Below are 20,374 nucleotides of genomic sequence, written 5' to 3'. Positions count from 1 at the left end.
GTCCATGGCTGCAATTTTCCACCATGGCATCAAGCGCCAGATTGACCTCCTGATGTAGAAAGTTGTTGTTGGTCATTGCAAGCTTCAGCAATAGAGCTCGGCCTGTTGTTTCAACTTCTGGGTCCATTGTTCTCTGGAGCTGAATGTAGAGCTCATTGATGGCATGTATGGCCTCAAAGGCTATTGCTGAGCGTTGGTTTTTCACCTAAAATGTGAGTGAAAATCATCAGTTGAGGCTGTAGTATGCACTTGAAGGGAAACTAGCTGCATGAAACACATATAAGAAACATAAAGTGTGCAATACCTCCTCAATGAGGACCAGACACACTTCATGTAGTTTAGTCTTCAGGATGTCCGAGTGGTGCTTTGCCAGAGACTGAATAGTTTGCAACCCCTGTCTTTATTTCTTTATTTACACAACACAACATTGAACACGACTTCAGGAACACCACAAATAACACAGCCACATTATGCAGCACTGTTTCTGTGCAGTATTTAATGTCTCCTTACTACGTTTCTTACCAGTCGTCTGAAGACAGCAGACTAAAGCTGTGGGACAGGCTCTCTACAGGTGTAGCTACAGGCGGGAGTTTGACCCTGCTCTCTCTTGGATTATTCTGACTGCACTGACTGTCTGCTTTCTTGTCTGATAATCAACGAGGTTAGTAAAAAGAAACTGTCATTTCTTCTAATTCGAAGCATGATGCAGTGATTAATTGTTCATTAAAATCTTTTTAAAAAATCTCTTAATTTAAAGTTTGATTATTCAGCATCTTCTACAGTTACTGAGGAAAACCACTTACCGTCTATAGGGACGACTTTTGCACGGCGCAGCAGCGTCCCAGGCCGAGGTCCTCGTTTTTGCGGTATGGGAACTGTTGGAGGTTTTGGAGTCAAAGGCTTTACTGCAGTAAATGTTTTGGTTGGTACTGTGTGTCCAGGTGAGGTTACAATCCCATCCTGGAAATGCTGCAGTTTTTCCAAAATAGGCCCAAATTTGTCTTTTGCTGTCAAGACTCTTATTCCACGAATGACCTTCGTGTCTGTTTAGACAAAAAAATAACTAAATAACTACAAATTGACATCTTACAAAAACAACAATAAACATTTTTCTTCCTGATTTTTTTTCTTCAAAAAAGCATATAAAATGAATGGACAGCAAGAATGTGTAATTTAGCATTAAAATAGATAATCTACAGTGTCAAATTTTAAAATCTAAACTAACTGATTAACAGCAGGTGTAACCACTAAAGAAAAGCATCACCTTTGAACCGACCTGCTCCTGAATGTTTAGCAGAGAAAACAGGCAATTGCGATGGACAAGCTGCTCGAGGAGGTGGAGGAACTGGAGTGAGCGGTGTCATCTCAACAGGACTAACAATGAAAGGAATGGCCCTCAGATCACTTGGTGTGTGTGTGTCTGCAGAGCTGAGGCTACTCAGACTTCTTTCAGGGTCCTCCTGATTCCAAAAGGGGTCATCCAAACAGTTCCAGCTTCCCTGGACTATCTCTGGAGAGCCTGCGCATTGCTCAGGTAAAGGTGGGAGTTGCACAGCATAACCTCTGGGTCTCTGTGCGATATGCAATGTGTCTGCCTGTTGAAAGAACACATTTGTCTTACTGCTCTGAGCTTTGTGAAAGTCCAGGATCCTGGACTCTGTGGTGAAGCGCTGACAGTTGCTCTGTCTACAGTGACTTACACAAAAATTACACTGTGCAAAGCAGCAAAATATAACACATCTCTCAGAAACATTTACATTTGATCAGCAGAGAAGTCAAGAATGAGTATGTTTAGTTACTTACATCTCCACCTGTGCGTCCCCTTGTCCGTCAACTGGACACACAGGAACTCCCTAAGCTCTTTCTTCTTCGCAGGACGCCTGTCTTTTTCAGGCTCTTCTCCACAGGACGCCTGTCTTTTTCAGGCTCTTCTCCACAGGACGCCTGTCTTTTTCAGGCTCTTCTCCACAGGACGCCTGTCTTTTTCAGGGACAATCTTCACCCACAAATTCATAAAGTCCTTGTGAAGGGTCAGTTTCTCAATGATTGTTCGCCCATGGTACCTGCCTGTGGAAGATTACAGTTGTCATTAATTTTCATTAATTGTGTAAACTCACAGAAAATAAAACATTGATGCACTTCAAACCCATTTAAAAGTACCCACCTGGCTTCAGGTGCAGCATCCCCTGCCATTCTAGAGGCAGCAATTAGAAATCTTTCAGTGAAGGTTCCTGTTTTCAGGGTGACGGCTGCTCCAAGTTTGTCAGCCAGCTGGTGCAGGTGTTGAGCCGTGCTATTCCTCACTGCAACACAGCGATGGCTGAGCAAGGACAATATTAGACACACAACTCAGTGAACATGATCTCTCTTTCATGTCTTCTAATAAAATCACTACAGCTTCTTCTCTCCTCTTACGTCAGTCCTGTGTTAAACAGAGCGCTCAGAATCCGTCCATGGCTGCAATTTTCCACCATGGCATCAAGCGCCAGATTGACCTCCTGATGTAGAAAGTTGTTGTTGGTCATTGCAAGCTTCAGCAATAGAGCTCGGCCTGTTGTTTCAACTTCTGGGTCCATTGTTCTCTGGAGCTGAATGTAGAGCTCATTGATGGCATGTATGGCCTCAAAGGCTATTGCTGAGCGTTGGTTTTTCACCTAAAATGTGAGTGAAAATCATCAGTTGAGGCTGTAGTATGCACTTGAAGGGAAACTAGCTGCATGAAACGCATATAAGAAACATAAAGTGTGCAATACCTCCTCAATGAGGACCAGACACACTTCATGTAGTTTAGTCTTCAGGATGTCCGAGTGGTGCTTTGCCAGAGACTGAATAGTTTGCAAGCCCTGTCTTTTCTTAATCCTATATTTACACAACACAACATTGAACACGACTTCAGGAACACCACAAATAACACAGCCACATTATGCAGCACTGTTTCTGTGCAGTATTTAATGTCTCCTTACTACGTTTCTTACCAGTCGTCTGAAGACAGCAGACTAAAGCTGTGGGACAGGCTCTCTACAGGTGTAGCTACAGGCGGGAGTTTGACCCTGCTCTCTCTTGGATTATTCTGACTGCACTGACTGTCTGCTTTCTTGTCTGATAATCAACGAGGTTAGTAAAAAGAAACTGTCATTTCTTCTAATTCGAAGCATGATGCAGTGATTAATTGTTCATTAAAATCTTTTTAAAAAATCTCTTAATTTAAAGTTTGATTATTCAGCATCTTCTACAGTTACTGAGGAAAACCACTTACCGTCTATAGGGACGACTTTTGCACGGCGCAGCAGCGTCCCAGGCCGAGGTCCTCGTTTTTGCGGTATGGGAACTGTTGGAGGTTTTGGAGTCAAAGGCTTTACTGCAGTAAATGTTTTGGTTGGTACTGTGTGTCCAGGTGAGGTTACAATCCCATCCTGGAAATGCTGCAGTTTTTCCAAAATAGGCCCAAATTTGTCTTTTGCTGTCAAGACTCTTATTCCACGAATGACCTTCGTGTCTGTTTAGACAAAAAAATAACTAAATAACTACAAATTGACATCTTACAAAAACAACAATAAACATTTTTCTTCCTGATTTTTTTTTCTTCAAAAAAGCATATAAAATGAATGGACAGCAAGAATGTGTAATTTAGCATTAAAATAGATAATCTACAGTGTCAAATTTTAAAATCTAAACTAACTGATTAACAGCAGGTGTAACCACTAAAGAAAAGCATCACCTTTGAACCGACCTGCTCCTGAATGTTTAGCAGAGAAAACAGGCAATTGCGATGGACAAGCTGCTCGAGGAGGTGGAGGAACTGGAGTGAGCGGTGTCATCTCAACAGGACTAACAATGAAAGGAATGGCCCTCAGATCACTTGGTGTGTGTGTGTCTGCAGAGCTGAGGCTACTCAGACTTCTTTCAGGGTCCTCCTGATTCCAAAAGGGGTCATCCAAATAGTTCCAGCTTCCCTGGACTATCTCTGGAGAGCCTGCGCATTGCTCAGGTAAAGGTGGGAGTTGCACAGCATAACCTCTGGGTCTCTGTGCGATATGCAATGTGTCTGCCTGTTGAAAGAACACATTTGTCTTACTGCTCTGAGCTTTGTGAAAGTCCAGGATCCTGGACTCTGTGGTGAAGCGCTGACAGTTGCTCTGTCTACAGTGACTTACACAAAAATTACACTGTGCAAAGCAGCAAAATATAACACATCTCTCAGAAACATTTACATTTGATCAGCAGAGAAGTCAAGAATGAGTATGTTTAGTTACTTACATCTCCACCTGTGCGTCCCCTTGTCCGTCAACTGGACACACAGGAACTCCCTAAGCTCTTTCTTCTTCGCAGGACGCCTGTCTTTTTCAGGCTCTTCTCCACAGGACGCCTGTCTTTTTCAGGCTCTTCTCCACAGGACGCCTGTCTTTTTCAGGCTCTTCTCCACAGGACGCCTGTCTTTTTCAGGCTCTTCTCCACAGGACGCCTGTCTTTTTCAGGGACAATCTTCACCCACAAATTCATAAAGTCCTTGTGAAGGGTCAGTTTCTCAATGATTGTTCGCCCATGGTACCTGTGGAAGATTACAGTTGTCATTAATTTTCATTAATTGTGTAAACTCACAGAAAATAAAACATTGATGCACTTCAAACCCATTTAAAAGTACCCACCTGGCTTCAGGTGCAGCATCCCCTGCCATTCTAGAGGCAGCAATTAGAAATCTTTCAGTGAAGGTTCCTGTTTTCAGGGTGACGGCTGCTCCAAGTTTGTCAGCCAGCTGGTGCAGGTGTTGAGCCGTGCTATTCCTCACTGCAACACAGCGATGGCTGAGCAAGGACAATATTAGACACACAACTCAGTGAACATGATCTCTCTTTCATGTCTTCTAATAAAATCACTACAGCTTCTTCTCTCCTCTTACGTCAGTCCTGTGTTAAACAGAGCGCTCAGAATCTGTCCATGGCTGCAATTTTCCACCATGGCATCAAGCGCCAGATTGACCTCCTGATGTAGAAAGTTGTTGTTGGTCATTGCAAGCTTCAGCAATAGAGCTCGGCCTGTTGTTTCAACTTCTGGGTCCATTGTTCTCTGGAGCTGAATGTAGAGCTCATTGATGGCATGTATGGCCTCAAAGGCTATTGCTGAGCGTTGGTTTTTCACCTAAAATGTGAGTGAAAATCATCAGTTGAGGCTGTAGTATGCACTTGAAGGGAAACTAGCTGCATGAAACACATATAAGAAACATAAAGTGTGCAATACCTCCTCAATGAGGACCAGACACACTTCATGTAGTTTAGTCTTCAGGATGTCCGAGTGGTGCTTTGCCAGAGACTGAATAGTTTGCAACCCCTGTCTTTATTTCTTTATTTACACAACACAACATTGAACACGACTTCAGGAACACCACAAATAACACAGCCACATTATGCAGCACTGTTTCTGTGCAGTATTTAATGTCTCCTTACTACGTTTCTTACCAGTCGTCTGAAGACAGCAGACTAAAGCTGTGGGACAGGCTCTCTACAGGTGTAGCTACAGGCGGGAGTTTGACCCTGCTCTCTCTTGGATTATTCTGACTGCACTGACTGTCTGCTTTCTTGTCTGATAATCAACGAGGTTAGTAAAAAGAAACTGTCATTTCTTCTAATTCGAAGCATGATGCAGTGATTAATTGTTCATTAAAATCTTTTTAAAAAATCTCTTAATTTAAAGTTTGATTATTCAGCATCTTCTACAGTTACTGAGGAAAACCACTTACCGTCTATAGGGACGACTTTTGCACGGCGCAGCAGCGTCCCAGGCCGAGGTCCTCGTTTTTGCGGTATGGGAACTGTTGGAGGTTTTGGAGTCAAAGGCTTTACTGCAGTAAATGTTTTGGTTGGTACTGTGTGTCCAGGTGAGGTTACAATCCCATCCTGGAAATGCTGCAGTTTTTCCAAAATAGGCCCAAATTTGTCTTTTGCTGTCAAGACTCTTATTCCACGAATGACCTTCGTGTCTGTTTAGACAAAAAAATAACTAAATAACTACAAATTGACATCTTACAAAAACAACAATAAACATTTTTCTTCCTGATTTTTTTTCTTCAAAAAAGCATATAAAATGAATGGACAGCAAGAATGTGTAATTTAGCATTAAAATAGATAATCTACAGTGTCAAATTTTAAAATCTAAACTAACTGATTAACAGCAGGTGTAACCACTAAAGAAAAGCATCACCTTTGAACCGACCTGCTCCTGAATGTTTAGCAGAGAAAACAGGCAATTGCGATGGACAAGCTGCTCGAGGAGGTGGAGGAACTGGAGTGAGCGGTGTCATCTCAACAGGACTAACAATGAAAGGAATGGCCCTCAGATCACTTGGTGTGTGTGTGTCTGCAGAGCTGAGGCTACTCAGACTTCTTTCAGGGTCCTCCTGATTCCAAAAGGGGTCATCCAAACAGTTCCAGCTTCCCTGGACTATCTCTGGAGAGCCTGCGCATTGCTCAGGTAAAGGTGGGAGTTGCACAGCATAACCTCTGGGTCTCTGTGCGATATGCAATGTGTCTGCCTGTTGAAAGAACACATTTGTCTTACTGCTCTGAGCTTTGTGAAAGTCCAGGATCCTGGACTCTGTGGTGAAGCGCTGACAGTTGCTCTGTCTACAGTGACTTACACAAAAATTACACTGTGCAAAGCAGCAAAATATAACACATCTCTCAGAAACATTTACATTTGATCAGCAGAGAAGTCAAGAATGAGTATGTTTAGTTACTTACATCTCCACCTGTGCGTCCCCTTGTCCGTCAACTGGACACACAGGAACTCCCTAAGCTCTTTCTTCTTCGCAGGACGCCTGTCTTTTTCAGGCTCTTCTCCACAGGACGCCTGTCTTTTTCAGGCTCTTCTCCACAGGACGCCTGTCTTTTTCAGGCTCTTCTCCACAGGACGCCTGTCTTTTTCAGGCTCTTCTCCACAGGACGCCTGTCTTTTTCAGGGACAATCTTCACCCACAAATTCATAAAGTCCTTGTGAAGGGTCAGTTTCTCAATGATTGTTCGCCCATGGTACCTGTGGAAGATTACAGTTGTCATTAATTTTCATTAATTGTGTAAACTCACAGAAAATAAAACATTGATGCACTTCAAACCCATTTAAAAGTACCCACCTGGCTTCAGGTGCAGCATCCCCTGCCATTCTAGAGGCAGCAATTAGAAATCTTTCAGTGAAGGTTCCTGTTTTCAGGGTGACGGCTGCTCCAAGTTTGTCAGCCAGCTGGTGCAGGTGTTGAGCCGTGCTATTCCTCACTGCAACACAGCGATGGCTGAGCAAGGACAATATTAGACACACAACTCAGTGAACATGATCTCTCTTTCATGTCTTCTAATAAAATCACTACAGCTTCTTCTCTCCTCTTACGTCAGTCCTGTGTTAAACAGAGCGCTCAGAATCTGTCCATGGCTGCAATTTTCCACCATGGCATCAAGCGCCAGATTGACCTCCTGATGTAGAAAGTTGTTGTTGGTCATTGCAAGCTTCAGCAATAGAGCTCGGCCTGTTGTTTCAACTTCTGGGTCCATTGTTCTCTTGAGCTGAATGTAGAGCTCATTGATGGCATGTATGGCCTCAAAGGCTATTGCTGAGCGTTGGTTTTTCACCTAAAATGTGAGTGAAAATCATCAGTTGAGGCTGTAGTATGCACTTGAAGGGAAACTAGCTGCATGAAACGCATATAAGAAACATAAAGTGTGCAATACCTCCTCAATGAGGACCAGACACACTTCATGTAGTTTAGTCTTCAGGATGTCCGAGTGGTGCTTTGCCAGAGACTGAATAGTTTGCAAGCCCTGTCTTTTCTTAATCCTATATTTACACAACACAACATTGAACACGACTTCAGGAACACCACAAATAACACAGCCACATTATGCAGCACTGTTTCTGTGCAGTATTTAATGTCTCCTTACTACGTTTCTTACCAGTCGTCTGAAGACAGCAGACTAAAGCTGTGGGACAGGCTCTCTACAGGTGTAGCTACAGGCGGGAGTTTGACCCTGCTCTCTCTTGGATTATTCTGACTGCACTGACTGTCTGCTTTCTTGTCTGATAATCAACGAGGTTAGTAAAAAGAAACTGTCATTTCTTCTAATTCGAAGCATGATGCAGTGATTAATTGTTCATTAAAATCTTTTTAAAAAATCTCTTAATTTAAAGTTTGATTATTCAGCATCTTCTACAGTTACTGAGGAAAACCACTTACCGTCTATAGGGACGACTTTTGCACGGCGCAGCAGCGTCCCAGGCCGAGGTCCTCGTTTTTGCGGTATGGGAACTGTTGGAGGTTTTGGAGTCAAAGGCTTTACTGCAGTAAATGTTTTGGTTGGTACTGTGTGTCCAGGTGAGGTTACAATCCCATCCTGGAAATGCTGCAGTTTTTCCAAAATAGGCCCAAATTTGTCTTTTGCTGTCAAGACTCTTATTCCACGAATGACCTTCGTGTCTGTTTAGACAAAAAAATAACTAAATAACTACAAATTGACATCTTACAAAAACAACAATAAACATTTTTCTTCCTGATTTTTTTTTCTTCAAAAAAGCATATAAAATGAATGGACAGCAAGAATGTGTAATTTAGCATTAAAATAGATAATCTACAGTGTCAAATTTTAAAATCTAAACTAACTGATTAACAGCAGGTGTAACCACTAAAGAAAAGCATCACCTTTGAACCGACCTGCTCCTGAATGTTTAGCAGAGAAAACAGGCAATTGCGATGGACAAGCTGCTCGAGGAGGTGGAGGAACTGGAGTGAGCGGTGTCATCTCAACAGGACTAACAATGAAAGGAATGGCCCTCAGATCACTTGGTGTGTGTGTGTCTGCAGAGCTGAGGCTACTCAGACTTCTTTCAGGGTCCTCCTGATTCCAAAAGGGGTCATCCAAATAGTTCCAGCTTCCCTGGACTATCTCTGGAGAGCCTGCGCATTGCTCAGGTAAAGGTGGGAGTTGCACAGCATAACCTCTGGGTCTCTGTGCGATATGCAATGTGTCTGCCTGTTGAAAGAACACATTTGTCTTACTGCTCTGAGCTTTGTGAAAGTCCAGGATCCTGGACTCTGTGGTGAAGCGCTGACAGTTGCTCTGTCTACAGTGACTTACACAAAAATTACACTGTGCAAAGCAGCAAAATATAACACATCTCTCAGAAACATTTACATTTGATCAGCAGAGAAGTCAAGAATGAGTATGTTTAGTTACTTACATCTCCACCTGTGCGCTTTCTCTGAATCAAATCTTCAAAGCGATGGAAAAAGTTATCTGATGTCTTTTCAGACATGCCTGAGATAAAAAGTGAACAAATTGTTTAGAAATAGAAAGTTAGTGAGTGCTGCTCAGTGTGTGAGTGGCAAGTTCTAACTGAGCTGCTCAGTAAATAACTGTTATGATGTGGAACTCACAGAGCATTTTTTGAAAATATTCATATATATACACTATTTTGTGTTTACAAAAATATCAGACATGTCTAAATCAAAGGCAGCTTATGATCTCTAATTATGATCTTTAATCAACAAATTTAAATAGACGTCCTAATCACAGCTTCTAAAACTAGACAACACTATACTGATAAATTCATATAAAACAGCAAAAAGGAGATAAAAGCACTGTCATAAATAGAGAAATAAGTACAGTAAATAAATAAATACAGTTTTTAAAAAATACAGAAAAAAAAACATGTGTCATTTGTTACAACGACAACAAAATAGCAGCTTGGACAAAGCTGTTTCTTCAAGCTTCGCCTCCATTTAGGGGCTGCAAACCTCTGTCCCACAGGAAGAAGCTGAAATCCTCCAATAAGGGGTGGGAGTCATTTAAAGTAGAGTAACTCATCCTCTACAACTGCCTAGTATTCAAGGACTCTATGTTAAGATGCTCTAACAGTACAGTACCTTCAGAAACGCCTCAAATTTCTTAGATACTGAAAATTAAATCTCTTCTCAGGAACCTTTTCTCCATTCAGTAGAAGTAGATCTAGTATTCATTTTAAAGTTCTAATGAAGACAGCAGACTAAAGCTGTGGGACAGGCTCTCTACAGGTGTAGCTACAGGCGGGAGTTTGACCCTGCTCTCTCTTGGATTATTCTGACTGCACTGACTGTCTGCTTTCTTGTCTGATAATCAACGAGGTTAGTAAAAAGAAACTGTCATTTCTTCTAATTCGAAGCATGATGCAGTGATTAATTGTTCATTAAAATCTTTTTAAAAAATCTCTTAATTTAAAGTTTGATTATTCAGCATCTTCTACAGTTACTGAGGAAAACCACTTACCGTCTATAGGGACGACTTTTGCACGGCGCAGCAGCGTCCCAGGCCGAGGTCCTCGTTTTTGCGGTATGGGAACTGTTGGAGGTTTTGGAGTCAAAATAGGCCCAAATTTGTCTTTTGCTGTCAAGACTCTTATTCCACGAATGAACTTCGTGTCTGTTTAGACAAAAAATAACTAAATAACTACAAATTGACATCTTACAAAAACAACAATAAACATTTTTCTTCCTGTTTTCTTTTTTTCTTCAAAAAAGCATATAAAATGAATGGACAGCAAGAATGTGTAATTTAGCATTAAAATAGATAATCTACAGTGTCAAATTTTAAAATCTAAACTAACTGATTAACAGCAGGTGTAACCACTAAAGAAAAGCATCACCTTTGAACCGCAATTGCGATGGACAAGCTGCTCGAGGAGGTGGAGGAACTGGAGTGAGCGGTGTCATCTCAACAGGACTAACAATGAAAGGAATGGCCCTCAGATCACTTGGTGTGTGTGTGTCTGCAGAGCTGAGGCTACTCAGACTTCTTTCAGGGTCCTCCTGATTCCAAAAGGGGTCATCCAAACAGTTCCAGCTTCTCTGGACTCTCTGTGGAGAGCCTGCGCATTGCTCAGGTAAAGGTGGCAGTTGCACAGCATAATCTCTGGGTCTCTGTGCGATATGCAATGTGTCTGCCTGTTGAAAGAACACATTTGTCTTACTGCTCTGAGCTTTGTGAAAGTCCAGGATCCTGGACTCTGTGGTGAAGCGCTGACAGTTGCTCTGTCTTACACAAAAATTACACTGTGCAAAGCAGCAAAATATAACACATCTCTCAGAAACATTTACATTTGATCAGCAGAGAAGTCAAGAATGAGTATGTTTAGTTACTTACATCTCCACCTGTGCGCTTTCTCTGAATCAAATCTTCAAAGCGATGGAAAAAGTTATCTGATGTCTTTTCAGACATGCCTGAGATAAAAAGTGAACAAATTGTTTAGAAATAGAAAGTTAGTGAGTGCTGCTCAGTGTGTGAGTGGCAAGTTCTAACTGAGCTGCTCAGTAAATAACTGTTATGATGTGGAACTCACAGAGCATTTTTTGAAAATATTCATATATATACACTATTTTGTGTTTACATGGCAACGGGAGGAAACAACCCGGCAAAATAACACATGACAGCGAGATAAATTTATATTGGCATGTGTATTCAGAGTGTTACCACTATTCTAGGATTTCTATTGTCAGAATAATATTTGTGACTTTAGACCTTTATTTAAACTGTAGACTTGCTTGAACTTAAGAAAGTAGAAGGTTGGTTTGTTATGCTTCAAGGTTGGATTTTATTAATGAAAACATTAAAGGGAAAAATGTTAACAAGCAAACAAACCTTACTAAAAATGTTCATGTTATTCATTGCATTATACAACATAGTGAAGAAAGCTGCAAGCTTGACTAAAATTCAAGTATTAGAGAGCTCCATTAGCATCTAGTCTGGCTTCACTCTACAAGCCAGGACAGGTTTGCGTGACTGGAGGCTCAGACTGTGTATGCAACCCATAAAACTGGATGGAGCATTGTTTGACATATAATATTAATTCAGCAGTGGAGTTCTCTGCCAGGGCATGACTGACATTTATGAACATCGCTGTGAGGCATTTTATCACTCTTGGAGCCATATAGAAAATATTGCAGCTCCTCTCCCTGTCAGATAATGGCACTAATTTCACCAGCATGGTTTAAACCTCTGTGACTGCTGAAGGGCAAGAATTACTGGTTCTTTGTGCGTCTTAATCCTTACCAAATAATGAGAAAAAGTCTGTCATTATTCACGGCTTATAATTCAAAAGGTGGGCTTTTTCAAACCCCACATTAAAACAAATGTTTCTTTTTTTGGCATGTATTCATTTATTTATTTATTTTTGATGCATCATTCCAAAGTAGTTATGCAATATAGAAAAACATCTGCAATGAGGTAACCAAGAAGGTCACCAAGGGACAGTCGCCATGGCATTTTGTCCTGATTGTGTCAAGAGCGTGGCTGTAAGCATAAAGGAAGAAAAATTCCATCCATCCATTCGCTTCCGCTTATCCTTTTCAGGGTCGCGGGGGTCACTGGAGCCTATCCCAGCTGTCATAGGGCAAGAGGCAGGGTACACCCTGGACAGGTCGCCGCTCTATCGCAGGGCTAACACATAGGGACAGACAACCATTCGCACTCACATTCATTTGCACATTCACACCTAGTGACAATTTGGATTATCCAATTAGAGGCTTGTTGCTACCTAGTTAGCGATGCTACACACCTGTTACTGTGTATTTTTCAATGATTCAGCACTCCTTGGATTTTTAGACAGTAATGAGATCATGTGCACACTCCACAGAGGTCCAGAGTCCAAATGTGACCTCTAGCACCAAACGCTTGCTGCAGCTGTTGGTGTCAGAGGTGACACACAAGGTATCAGGTTTTCTGTGTGATTACTTTTTCATATAGGACCAAGTATGTTTGGATAGCGTTTTGCCCTTGAAAACTGCCGTTGAATATTAGACATTGTTGTCTAATGTTATAAATGTATTGATGTGAAAGGTGTAAGTGTGACAAATATGGAATAAGATAGGAAATGAGAAAGGAGGCAAATACTTGTTGACAGGGCTATAGTCTGTAAATGGTCTTCTTTTGGCTATAGTAGATCTTTTACTTGTTCCTTTTTTAATTGTTTGTTAAAATAGTTTTTTCGATCATATTGAGTATAGAGGAATGCAACTGTGAGCTTTAGCAATTATCCCGCTTCAACAGGACCGTGATCCCGATGTGTGAGACAGCAGGGTGCTGCCACTGGTGTTGTAATGTGTGATTTAGTTCCTCCTAACATTTCAGTTTTCTTCCAGTATCTATCCTCTGTGATTACTGGCTCTTTAGACAGATTTAATAGAAGTGTGTGAGCTATTGGCTCAGTATAAAGGGTCAGTAGTGTTTTCATGTCACCTATCCATCCTCCATTTAGTCACCCAAAGCATGTAGTAAATACTGCTCACTTTTATTCACCTTCTCTTAAATCCAGAAAAATTCCCACTTGTTAACGTTGAGTGTGTGTGTGTGTGTGTGTGTGTGCGTGTGCGTGTGCGTGTGCGTGTGCGTGTGTGCGTGTGCGTGTGTGTGTGTGCGTGTGTGTGTGTGTGTGCCAGTTGCAGCCTCCAAGTTGAACACCATCACCAAATCCAACCTGGGTCAGTGTGTCAGCAAGTACGACCTGCTGGTCTGGTTTGAGATCAGCGAGCTGGAGCCCACTGGAGAGTGAGTATCCACCTGGAGTGTTATATTCACGCACAAGCTTTAAAGGAACCATAAAAATGATCTCCAGGAAGAATATTATAAGTTGGGATGTTGTGTCACCTCCTCCCTCCATGCACAGGTACATCCCAGCCATCGTGGATCACAGTGGAGGCCTGCCCTGTCATGGTACCTACCTGCTGCACCAGGTACAGGATTGGTGCACATGTTGTTTCCTTATTACTCACACAGTGGTAACTGCTTCCTTTGTACACAGTTGAATATCTTCTTTTAAAGCGTAATGTTGCTCTAGCTGTGCTCACTGTGATCCTGAGCTCCTGTTATGTTTGCTGCAGGGGATCCAGCGGAGGATCACAGTGACCCTCATCCACGAGAAAGGCAGCGAGCTCCATTGGAAAGATGTTCGTGAGCTGGTTGTAGGTGAGCAGCCTGCCTTTAGGGTCTAGTCGTGCTATACCTCTGTGTAGAAAACAAAACCCCAAAGCACCGAAACAATGTTTTATAGTGTTTGTGTGCTTTTGATAGAGGAAGACAGGACAGAACATCATTAAAGGGATTTGACTTTGTGAGATCACCCTGAAAACGCACCACTCGGTTCACTCTGAGATATTTTCAGTCTGGAAAGATGAATCTGTCGGGCTTCAGGCTGCTTCTCACTTTAAGCAGTTCATGCTGTAGCTGATGGACCAAAAATGACATTTGATATTTTAGACATTCAGCTGCTGACTCTGAAGCCAACAGGCTCTTGAGTGTGGATGATTGTGTTGGTACTGGATGCTGTGATCAAACAGCTGTTCTGATCTGTCTTCATTCATGCCTGTTGTTATTAAGCCTCCTAAGCTCCAAACCAGTAAAAGCAATCTTTGGAGGCAACACCCTTTTTAGTACTTTGCTGTATTTGTTTGTGATTGTGTGACACTGAACCACAGTGCTATGTATATCCTCTGTAACACTCAGACGTTTCCAGATCAGTGTTTCCCCCTCAGCTGTTTCTCACTATAGAGTCTTTCCTCTGTAACAATGAGGCACCAGCAGAGCATATCTGGCTCCCAGTCTGTGGCTGATAGTCCCCCCTGCTGTTAATAACAGGAACAGTGTAACCTTGTATGGAGCTCATAGTGATGGTCTGAAGATTGCTGCTGCAAGGCAGTAATTTGTATCCATGTGTGCTGTCTATTCTGAGCATATGCAGTTATGTGAGCTCTCAGGTTTTATGTATCAGGACATAATTAAAAACAATCAGGTCCTTAGTAGGTCTTAATATGAGGTAAATGCAACCTCAGATGAACAGCACAGAACACATTATACCAGGTCATTATTTATTTAACACACACTGAGCCGAAATTCAGATGTTTCAAAAACTAAGACATCCAAGACTATTTCCATAATTATTTAAGAGGGTCAGTATTAGCCAAGTGCTAATCAAGTGCACTAGATCATCAGTAAGTGTAACCACTACTGTCAGTTTGCTGGTGTGGCGTATTCAGGTAAGTGGTAACATACTGAGGAGGAGAGAAGCAGTTGTTGATACCCATGAATGTGGGAAGGCTTTGAAGTTGATCATTTTACAGCAAGAAAGATTATTCGCAAGTTAAAAAATCAAAAATTATCTTATATCTTATCTAACTATGAAGATGATGTTCTGGATAATCTCTACATGGACTTTTGGTATGTGTTTTACTATAGAAGATGATCAGTAATCTGTCTCATTCTCAGGTTTTGCAGCTAAACTCATCTGATTTATAACTAATTTACAGATAATCTGGGATGGAACAGATGTTGACCTGGATCCTCAAACTCCTGGAAAGCCACTGACAGGTCAAAATAAGTAAGCATATAAAACATGAAGTGTTTGTGAGGTTCATCTGCAGCACCTTTGTCTCTGTGAAATGTTTGCTAATTTAACATTTTCCCTCCTAAACAGGAAGGAGTTTGTGGAGGCCTATGTGAATCATGCCTTCAACACATCAGTGGAGAATCTGTTCCAGGAGTTCAAGCGAGGCTTCTTCCTGGTGTGTGAGCAGGATTTGGTGAGGCTGTTTTGACCAGAGGAGCTGCAGGGAGTGCTGGTCGGCCAGGACGTGCATGACTGGGAAAAGTTCAAACAGGTACAGTCAGCCAAACAGACACAGGCTGTAGTTTCACAGCTGTCCTGTAGCACAATAACTGTGTACTGCATACTGTCAAAAGCATTCAGTCGGCTGCTTTAACACAAATATGAACTTGAGTCACATCTCAGTCTTAATCCAGACTTTTGTATGATAGTATAATATAATAGTCAGCCCACCCTTCGCAGCTATAACTGCTTCCACTCTTCTGGGAAAGCTTTCCACAAGGTTTAGGTGTGTTTATGGGAATTTTTTGACTATTCTTCCAGAGGTGCATTTGTGGTGTCAGACACTGACGTTGGAGGAGAAGGCCTGGCTCACAGTTGCTGCTCTAATTCATCCCAAAGATGTTCTATCAGGTTGAGGTCAGGACTCTGTGCAGGCTAGTCCAGTTCTTCTACACCAAACTCACTCATCCATGTCTTTATGGACCTTGTATTGTGCACTGGTGCCCAGCCATGTGCACACATGCCCACACTTTACACTTGGCACAGTGCAGTCAGACAAGTACTTCTGGCAACCACCAAACCCTGACACATCCATCGGATTGCCAGTCAGAGAAGTGTGATTCGTCACTCCAGTAAACACATCTCCACTGCTTTAGAGTCCAGTGTTGAGATGCTTAAATCACTCCATCTGACGCTTTGCATTGTGTTTGTCAGTGTAAGGCTGGGATGCAGCTGCTCAGCCATGGAAACCAATGAAGTTTGGACATCTGTAACAACAGCAGACTGCAGATATTGGTGACTTAAGTGCACTATGAGCCTTAGCATCAGCTGACTAGCTGTCATTTCCAATTACTTCCACTTTGTTATAATATCACTAACAGCTGACTATGGAATATTTAATAGCGAGGAAATTTCATGACTGGACTTGTTGCACTGGTGCATCCTATCACATTACCATGCTGGAATTCATTCAGTTCCTGAGAGCGACTCGTCCTTTCACACATGTTTGTAGAAGTAGTCTGCATGCCTAGGGACTTGATTTAATACACCTGTGTCCATGGAAGTGATTGGAACACATTAATTGAATGATTTGGATGTGTTAGGGAATACTTTTGGCAACATAGTGTATGCCTGACCTTACAAACTCTATGATTATAACAGTCATTTTCACTGTTTTCAGAACACAAGTTATGGTTGGAGATATCATGACTGCCACCCCACCATACAGATGTTTTGGGAGGTATTTGATGAACTAACTGAAGAGCAGAGGAAAGATTTCCTTCGTAAGTACTTGCTGAAGCCTCCATTATGATATGTTACTGAAATCACACTGTATCATATAAAACATTAGATTTTTCTGCGCTTTACCAAGATACATTAGAGAGCAGCATTGTTCTGATTAATATACTGTAAAGCTGCTTCTAGCTGGTGGACTGAGCCGCCTCACCTTTCACCTGGCTCACGTCACACACCTGGAGAGACTCGACCTCCACCTGTGTTGCCTCACGCGAGATGATCTAGAGGCTCTGAGTCAGTTGCTACCAATCTCACACGCATGCTCGCTGCAGCAGTCATGTGACTCGTTGTTTTTCAGTCCAGGTGCTGCCCTCTCTCACTGCACTGACCGAGCTTGATGTGTCATCCAATAAGGAAGTGGGAGGTGTGGTCCACCTGCTGGTCTCCGCCCTCCCTGCGACACAAATGAGGAGGCTGCCATTCAACAGCTGCTACATGAGCAACGAGTCCTTCACTGCTCTGGGTAACACACACACACACACACACACACACACACACACACACACACACACACACACACACACACACACACACACACACACACACACACACTTGTTTATTTATAGAAGTTTTCCTTCAAGTCATTCTCCCTGAATACCTCTTCCACCCTCTAGCCTGAAATGGTGAAAACTTTGTGTTTATGCATCAGCCCTGGCGGTGTCCTATCTGCGCACGGTGGATATTTCCTGGTGTAAAGTGGTTGGCGGTCACTTGGCGCTCCTGCTGGATGCTCTGCAGCCATCAGTCGTCAGCGAGCTCCGTCTTTGCAGCTGCGAGCTCACCACTGATGACATGCAACATCTGGGTAACTAACACACAATGACATTATACTTTTTCTTTTTTGGTCTGTAGTGGATCATTAGGCTGCATAAATGTATATTAAGACAAGTAAAGCCTGAAGGAAATTGATATTTCTTTCATTTATTTCATGCTGCCAGCATCTGTAGCTGTCGTATAAAACAAAACAATGAAACTATTCGGTGTTATTTTTGTCTCCATCAGAAACATTGTGAACAAAACAGTAAAGTGAACAGGCATAAAGTGATCAGTTATCAATGGGTCCTCTTCCTCTGTGCAGCTGCCGTGTGCAGACGGGGCTGTCTCTCCTCACTCCGTGCACTGGATCTGTCCTACAACAGCTTGGTGGGAGACAACGGTTGGTGCAGTCTGTTTGCAGCAGGAGGTCTGGGCTCTCTGGAAGACGTGGATGTCAGTTTGCGACCTTCAACCTCTGCTCCGTGCTCAGCCTGGCTGCCCGCTCTGCTCCGAGCTCTGCCTCAAATGCCGGCGCTGGCTCGACTGGCCATGCAGAGGTGGACAGCTGACTGTCAGGAGAGAGAGCAGCTGAGGTACTGTCTGAAAAAGAGGAGCGTCCTGCTGGAAAGGGATCCAGATTTACAAGACACATCATCAACATGTAAAGGGAACAGTCAGGAGAGCCTAGAAGAGAGTCAGCCTGAGGAGATTGGAGTGGACCGCACTGGAATTTACTGTCAAAGAGCGACCCACTTTGTTGCTTTATTATTATTTTTTTAAGTCTCTGTTACCACAAGAAGGTCAGTGTTGACGTCAGCTGCATCACGTCTGATGTAAACTGTGTCACATGTGATGGTTTCAGGGAATACTGGGAACTTACAGAGTTAAGCACAGCTGGTGTGGGTTATCATATTTGTCGTCTCTCACCTTGGCTGCAGGGTCTGGGTCTTTCGAATGCAGCAGTCCTAACACTTGAGACACACATGCCGAGAAGTGGGGATACCTGGAAATGGACAAAGGCTTTCAGCAGAGTTTTAAAGCAGCTATTCAGGAAAAGAGCTGTGAATTATCTGCATACCTTGTTAGGTAATCAGCTATTTTGGGGTTCTTTAACAAATCAACCAAAAGGTCGACTGAGTATTTTCTCGTCAGAGTACCTTCACCGTTCACGATGATGTTGAGCACAAGCTGGAGCGTTTGATGGATGTTCTTTGCATCAAAGAGCTACGAGGAAATCCCAGAGAGTAGAGACAGGATATTATGTGAATCAGCATGAATGTTGTTTGTTGTTCAACAGATAAAAACAAGAAGAGAAAATAGAAACAAAGTAAAAAAGGAACAATTGTTTCTGCCGTTAAGAAAAAAAAAATTGAGTCATGGCAGAGACCTGCAGAAGTCTTGAGTCTCATTTGATGACATTTTGTCAGATTGCCTTGTAATTTAAAAAAAACAAAACTGTTTTTTGAGCAAAAGTTCTCCAGGTTTTTTTGGAGTTCTTTCAAAGTTTTCTTATTTTTGGACGTTAGCTGCTTTTTCACTCTTTTTCAGTCCAGTCTGTGCATCTGAACATTTACAGAAAGATTTCTTTGTTTCGTCTTTAGACACTTTGTTAAACGCAGATCCCAGCAGAGTTCACCTACCTTCTCTCCAATCTTCTCAGGTTTTGTGGATATTATACATGGTTATGCTGAGGATATGTCGGCTACTTTCCACTGGAAATGCCTTTTGGTTAAACTGTCAGCGAGGAATTTGCACTGTTACATTTTTATATAACTTTAATGCAAAAAAAACAGCTGCTTGTTTAAGTGAAAATACACTGATGGGGTTTTTTTCTATTCATGAACAGGAGTGTGATCAGTTTAATAAAAGAAAAAATAACCATAAGCGCGGCTACCTGGGAGTCACTCACGCAGTCCGGCTGGCGCATCTCCATCTGAACACCCCCGGCGTCGCGGCGCGGGCATCTCAGATGGCCAACAGCCCCCAGTGGCACCTCCTCTCTCCACGCTGGTCCTCGGGGATTCCATCGTCAGGAACGTGCGGATGAGGGGGGCGCTCACGCTGTCGTTCCCGGGAGCCACTGTTGTTGACATAGTGGACAGAATTCCCAACATTCTGGCATCCCACCCACAGGTTAACCGGCTCATCATCCACATCGGCACCAATGACATCCCCAAACAGCAATCTGAGCTGCTGAAGTTGGACTTCCTCGAACTCTTCAGCCTCCTTGGTCAGCTGCAGGTGAGTGCTTTTATCTCTGGGCCCACCCCCACCTGTGGCAGAGGGATAGGCCGTTTCAGCCGGCTGCTCAGCCTTAACACCTGGCTTTCCTCCGCCTGTGTCTCCCACGGCGTGGGTTTTATTAACAACTTTGATGCCTTCTGGGAGAGGAGGCATCTTTTTGGGGCAGACGGGCTCCACCTCAACGCCTGGGGACGCCGTTTGCTGTCCGCCAATTTGGCATTTGGCGTACAGCACTCCCGCACATCGCCCTGTCACTACCCCAAACTGACATTACCTGCTGATCCGTCTGCCACTGACTGATGTTCCCCTGGTCCCAGCTCCTATATTTGTTCCACTTTTAACAGTAATACACAAAACTCTGGACTAGGACCTTTCTCTCCCACAGTCAACACAATACCTGTCATAATCACAAACAGAGAGCAACAGAATTATCATAAATCCAGTAACTCCAAAAATATTAATAACCTCCGGC

The 20,374-nt window shown here is 42.8% G+C and overlaps 4 protein-coding genes across 7 annotated transcripts; 1 reads left to right on the top strand and 3 right to left on the bottom strand.

Annotated features, from left to right (window-relative positions):
• Window positions 1-457: 457 nt before the first annotated feature.
• On the bottom strand, window positions 458-3,950 carry LOC145424217 (TOG array regulator of axonemal microtubules protein 1-like). Of its 3 annotated transcripts, none has more exons than XM_080297326.1 (10): window positions 3,719-3,950; window positions 3,257-3,496; window positions 2,976-3,099; window positions 2,754-2,859; window positions 2,416-2,654; window positions 2,165-2,320; window positions 1,804-2,063; window positions 1,277-1,595; window positions 804-1,043; window positions 458-646 (listed from the first exon to the last, which is right to left on the bottom strand). In XM_080297326.1, the coding sequence occupies exons 1-7, from the start codon at window positions 3,816-3,818 to the stop codon at window positions 1,922-1,924; spliced, it is 1,107 nt and encodes a 368-aa protein (XP_080153452.1). In that variant the 5' UTR covers window positions 3,819-3,950; the 3' UTR covers window positions 458-646; window positions 804-1,043; window positions 1,277-1,595; window positions 1,804-1,921. The 3 variants fall into 3 exon arrangements, with proteins under 3 accessions (XP_080153452.1, XP_080153453.1, XP_080153451.1); XM_080297327.1 differs by having other exon boundaries at window positions 459-646; window positions 1,265-1,595; window positions 3,731-3,950; XM_080297325.1 differs by having other exon boundaries at window positions 462-646; window positions 1,265-1,595.
• A 64-nt stretch (window positions 3,951-4,014) lies between these two features.
• On the bottom strand, window positions 4,015-7,427 carry LOC145424218 (TOG array regulator of axonemal microtubules protein 1-like). The gene is made up of 10 exons (XM_080297328.1): window positions 7,375-7,427; window positions 7,124-7,279; window positions 6,735-7,026; window positions 6,196-6,526; window positions 5,735-5,974; window positions 5,236-5,577; window positions 4,898-5,136; window positions 4,647-4,802; window positions 4,258-4,549; window positions 4,015-4,049 (listed from the first exon to the last, which is right to left on the bottom strand). The coding sequence occupies exons 7-9, from the start codon at window positions 5,056-5,058 to the stop codon at window positions 4,408-4,410; spliced, it is 459 nt and encodes a 152-aa protein (XP_080153454.1). The 5' UTR covers window positions 5,059-5,136; window positions 5,236-5,577; window positions 5,735-5,974; window positions 6,196-6,526; window positions 6,735-7,026; window positions 7,124-7,279; window positions 7,375-7,427; the 3' UTR covers window positions 4,015-4,049; window positions 4,258-4,407.
• LOC145424137 (uncharacterized) lies at window positions 6,885-11,329 on the bottom strand. The gene is made up of 11 exons (XM_080297042.1): window positions 11,154-11,329; window positions 10,657-10,954; window positions 10,281-10,433; window positions 9,217-9,293; window positions 8,690-9,008; window positions 8,216-8,455; window positions 7,935-8,058; window positions 7,713-7,818; window positions 7,375-7,613; window positions 7,124-7,279; window positions 6,885-7,026 (listed from the first exon to the last, which is right to left on the bottom strand). Exons 1-11 carry the CDS (start codon window positions 11,226-11,228, stop codon window positions 6,885-6,887), a joined length of 1,929 nt encoding a protein of 642 aa, XP_080153168.1. The 5' UTR covers window positions 11,229-11,329.
• A 5,513-nt stretch (window positions 11,330-16,842) lies between these two features.
• Window positions 16,843-19,053, top strand: LOC145419228 (leucine-rich repeat-containing protein 31-like). 2 transcript variants are annotated; one of them, XM_026159623.2, is made up of 4 exons: window positions 16,843-16,889; window positions 17,257-17,365; window positions 17,552-17,707; window positions 17,981-19,053. In XM_026159623.2, the coding sequence occupies exons 2-4, from the start codon at window positions 17,308-17,310 to the stop codon at window positions 18,436-18,438; spliced, it is 672 nt and encodes a 223-aa protein (XP_026015408.2). In that variant the 5' UTR covers window positions 16,843-16,889; window positions 17,257-17,307; the 3' UTR covers window positions 18,439-19,053. The 2 variants fall into 2 exon arrangements, with proteins under 2 accessions (XP_026015408.2, XP_080153952.1); XM_080297826.1 differs by lacking the exon at window positions 16,843-16,889 and adding an exon at window positions 16,967-17,136 and having other exon boundaries at window positions 17,201-17,365.
• Window positions 19,054-20,374: the final 1,321 nt, after the last annotated feature.

Source organism: Astatotilapia calliptera, chromosome 23, assembly GCF_964374335.1.
Source record: "Astatotilapia calliptera chromosome 23, fAstCal68.1, whole genome shotgun sequence".
In the NCBI taxonomy this organism is placed as follows: domain Eukaryota; kingdom Metazoa; phylum Chordata; class Actinopteri; order Cichliformes; family Cichlidae; genus Astatotilapia; species Astatotilapia calliptera.
Note: the sequence above shows the minus strand (reverse complement) of the source record. Positions and strands in the feature narration are given on the sequence as shown.

Bases quoted from the DNA above. Each gene is read 5' to 3' on its own strand.
- LOC145424217 (XM_080297326.1), bottom strand. From the start codon at position 3,818: ATGACACCGCTCACTCCAGTTCCTCCACCTCCTCGAGCAGCTTGTCCA. The intron at 2,321-2,415 runs GTAAGAGGAGAG...GTCCTTGCTCAG, and splicing joins CTGTTTAACACAGGACTGAC to CCATCGCTGTGTTGCAGTGA. The intron at 2,064-2,164 runs GTGGGTACTTTT...TTCCACAGGCAG, and splicing joins GATGCTGCACCTGAAGCCAG to GTACCATGGGCGAACAATCA.
- LOC145424218 (XM_080297328.1), bottom strand. From the start codon at position 5,058: ATGGACCCAGAAGTTGAAACAACAGGCCGAGCTCTATTGCTGAAGCTT. The intron at 4,803-4,897 runs GTAAGAGGAGAG...GTCCTTGCTCAG, and splicing joins CTGTTTAACACAGGACTGAC to CCATCGCTGTGTTGCAGTGA. The intron at 4,550-4,646 runs GTGGGTACTTTT...AATCTTCCACAG, and splicing joins GATGCTGCACCTGAAGCCAG to GTACCATGGGCGAACAATCA.
- LOC145424137 (XM_080297042.1), bottom strand. From the start codon at position 11,228: ATGTCTGAAAAGACATCAGATAACTTTTTCCATCGCTTTGAAGATTTG. The intron at 8,059-8,215 runs GTAAGTGGTTTT...GTTGATTATCAG, and splicing joins AAAAGTCGTCCCTATAGACG to ACAAGAAAGCAGACAGTCAG. The intron at 7,819-7,934 runs GTAAGAAACGTA...GTGTAAATATAG, and splicing joins CTGCTGTCTTCAGACGACTG to GATTAAGAAAAGACAGGGCT.
- LOC145419228 (XM_026159623.2), top strand. From the start codon at position 17,308: ATGAGGAGGCTGCCATTCAACAGCTGCTACATGAGCAACGAGTCCTTC. The intron at 17,366-17,551 runs GTAACACACACA...TTTATGCATCAG, and splicing joins CGAGTCCTTCACTGCTCTGG to CCCTGGCGGTGTCCTATCTG. The intron at 17,708-17,980 runs GTAACTAACACA...TCCTCTGTGCAG, and splicing joins TGATGACATGCAACATCTGG to CTGCCGTGTGCAGACGGGGC.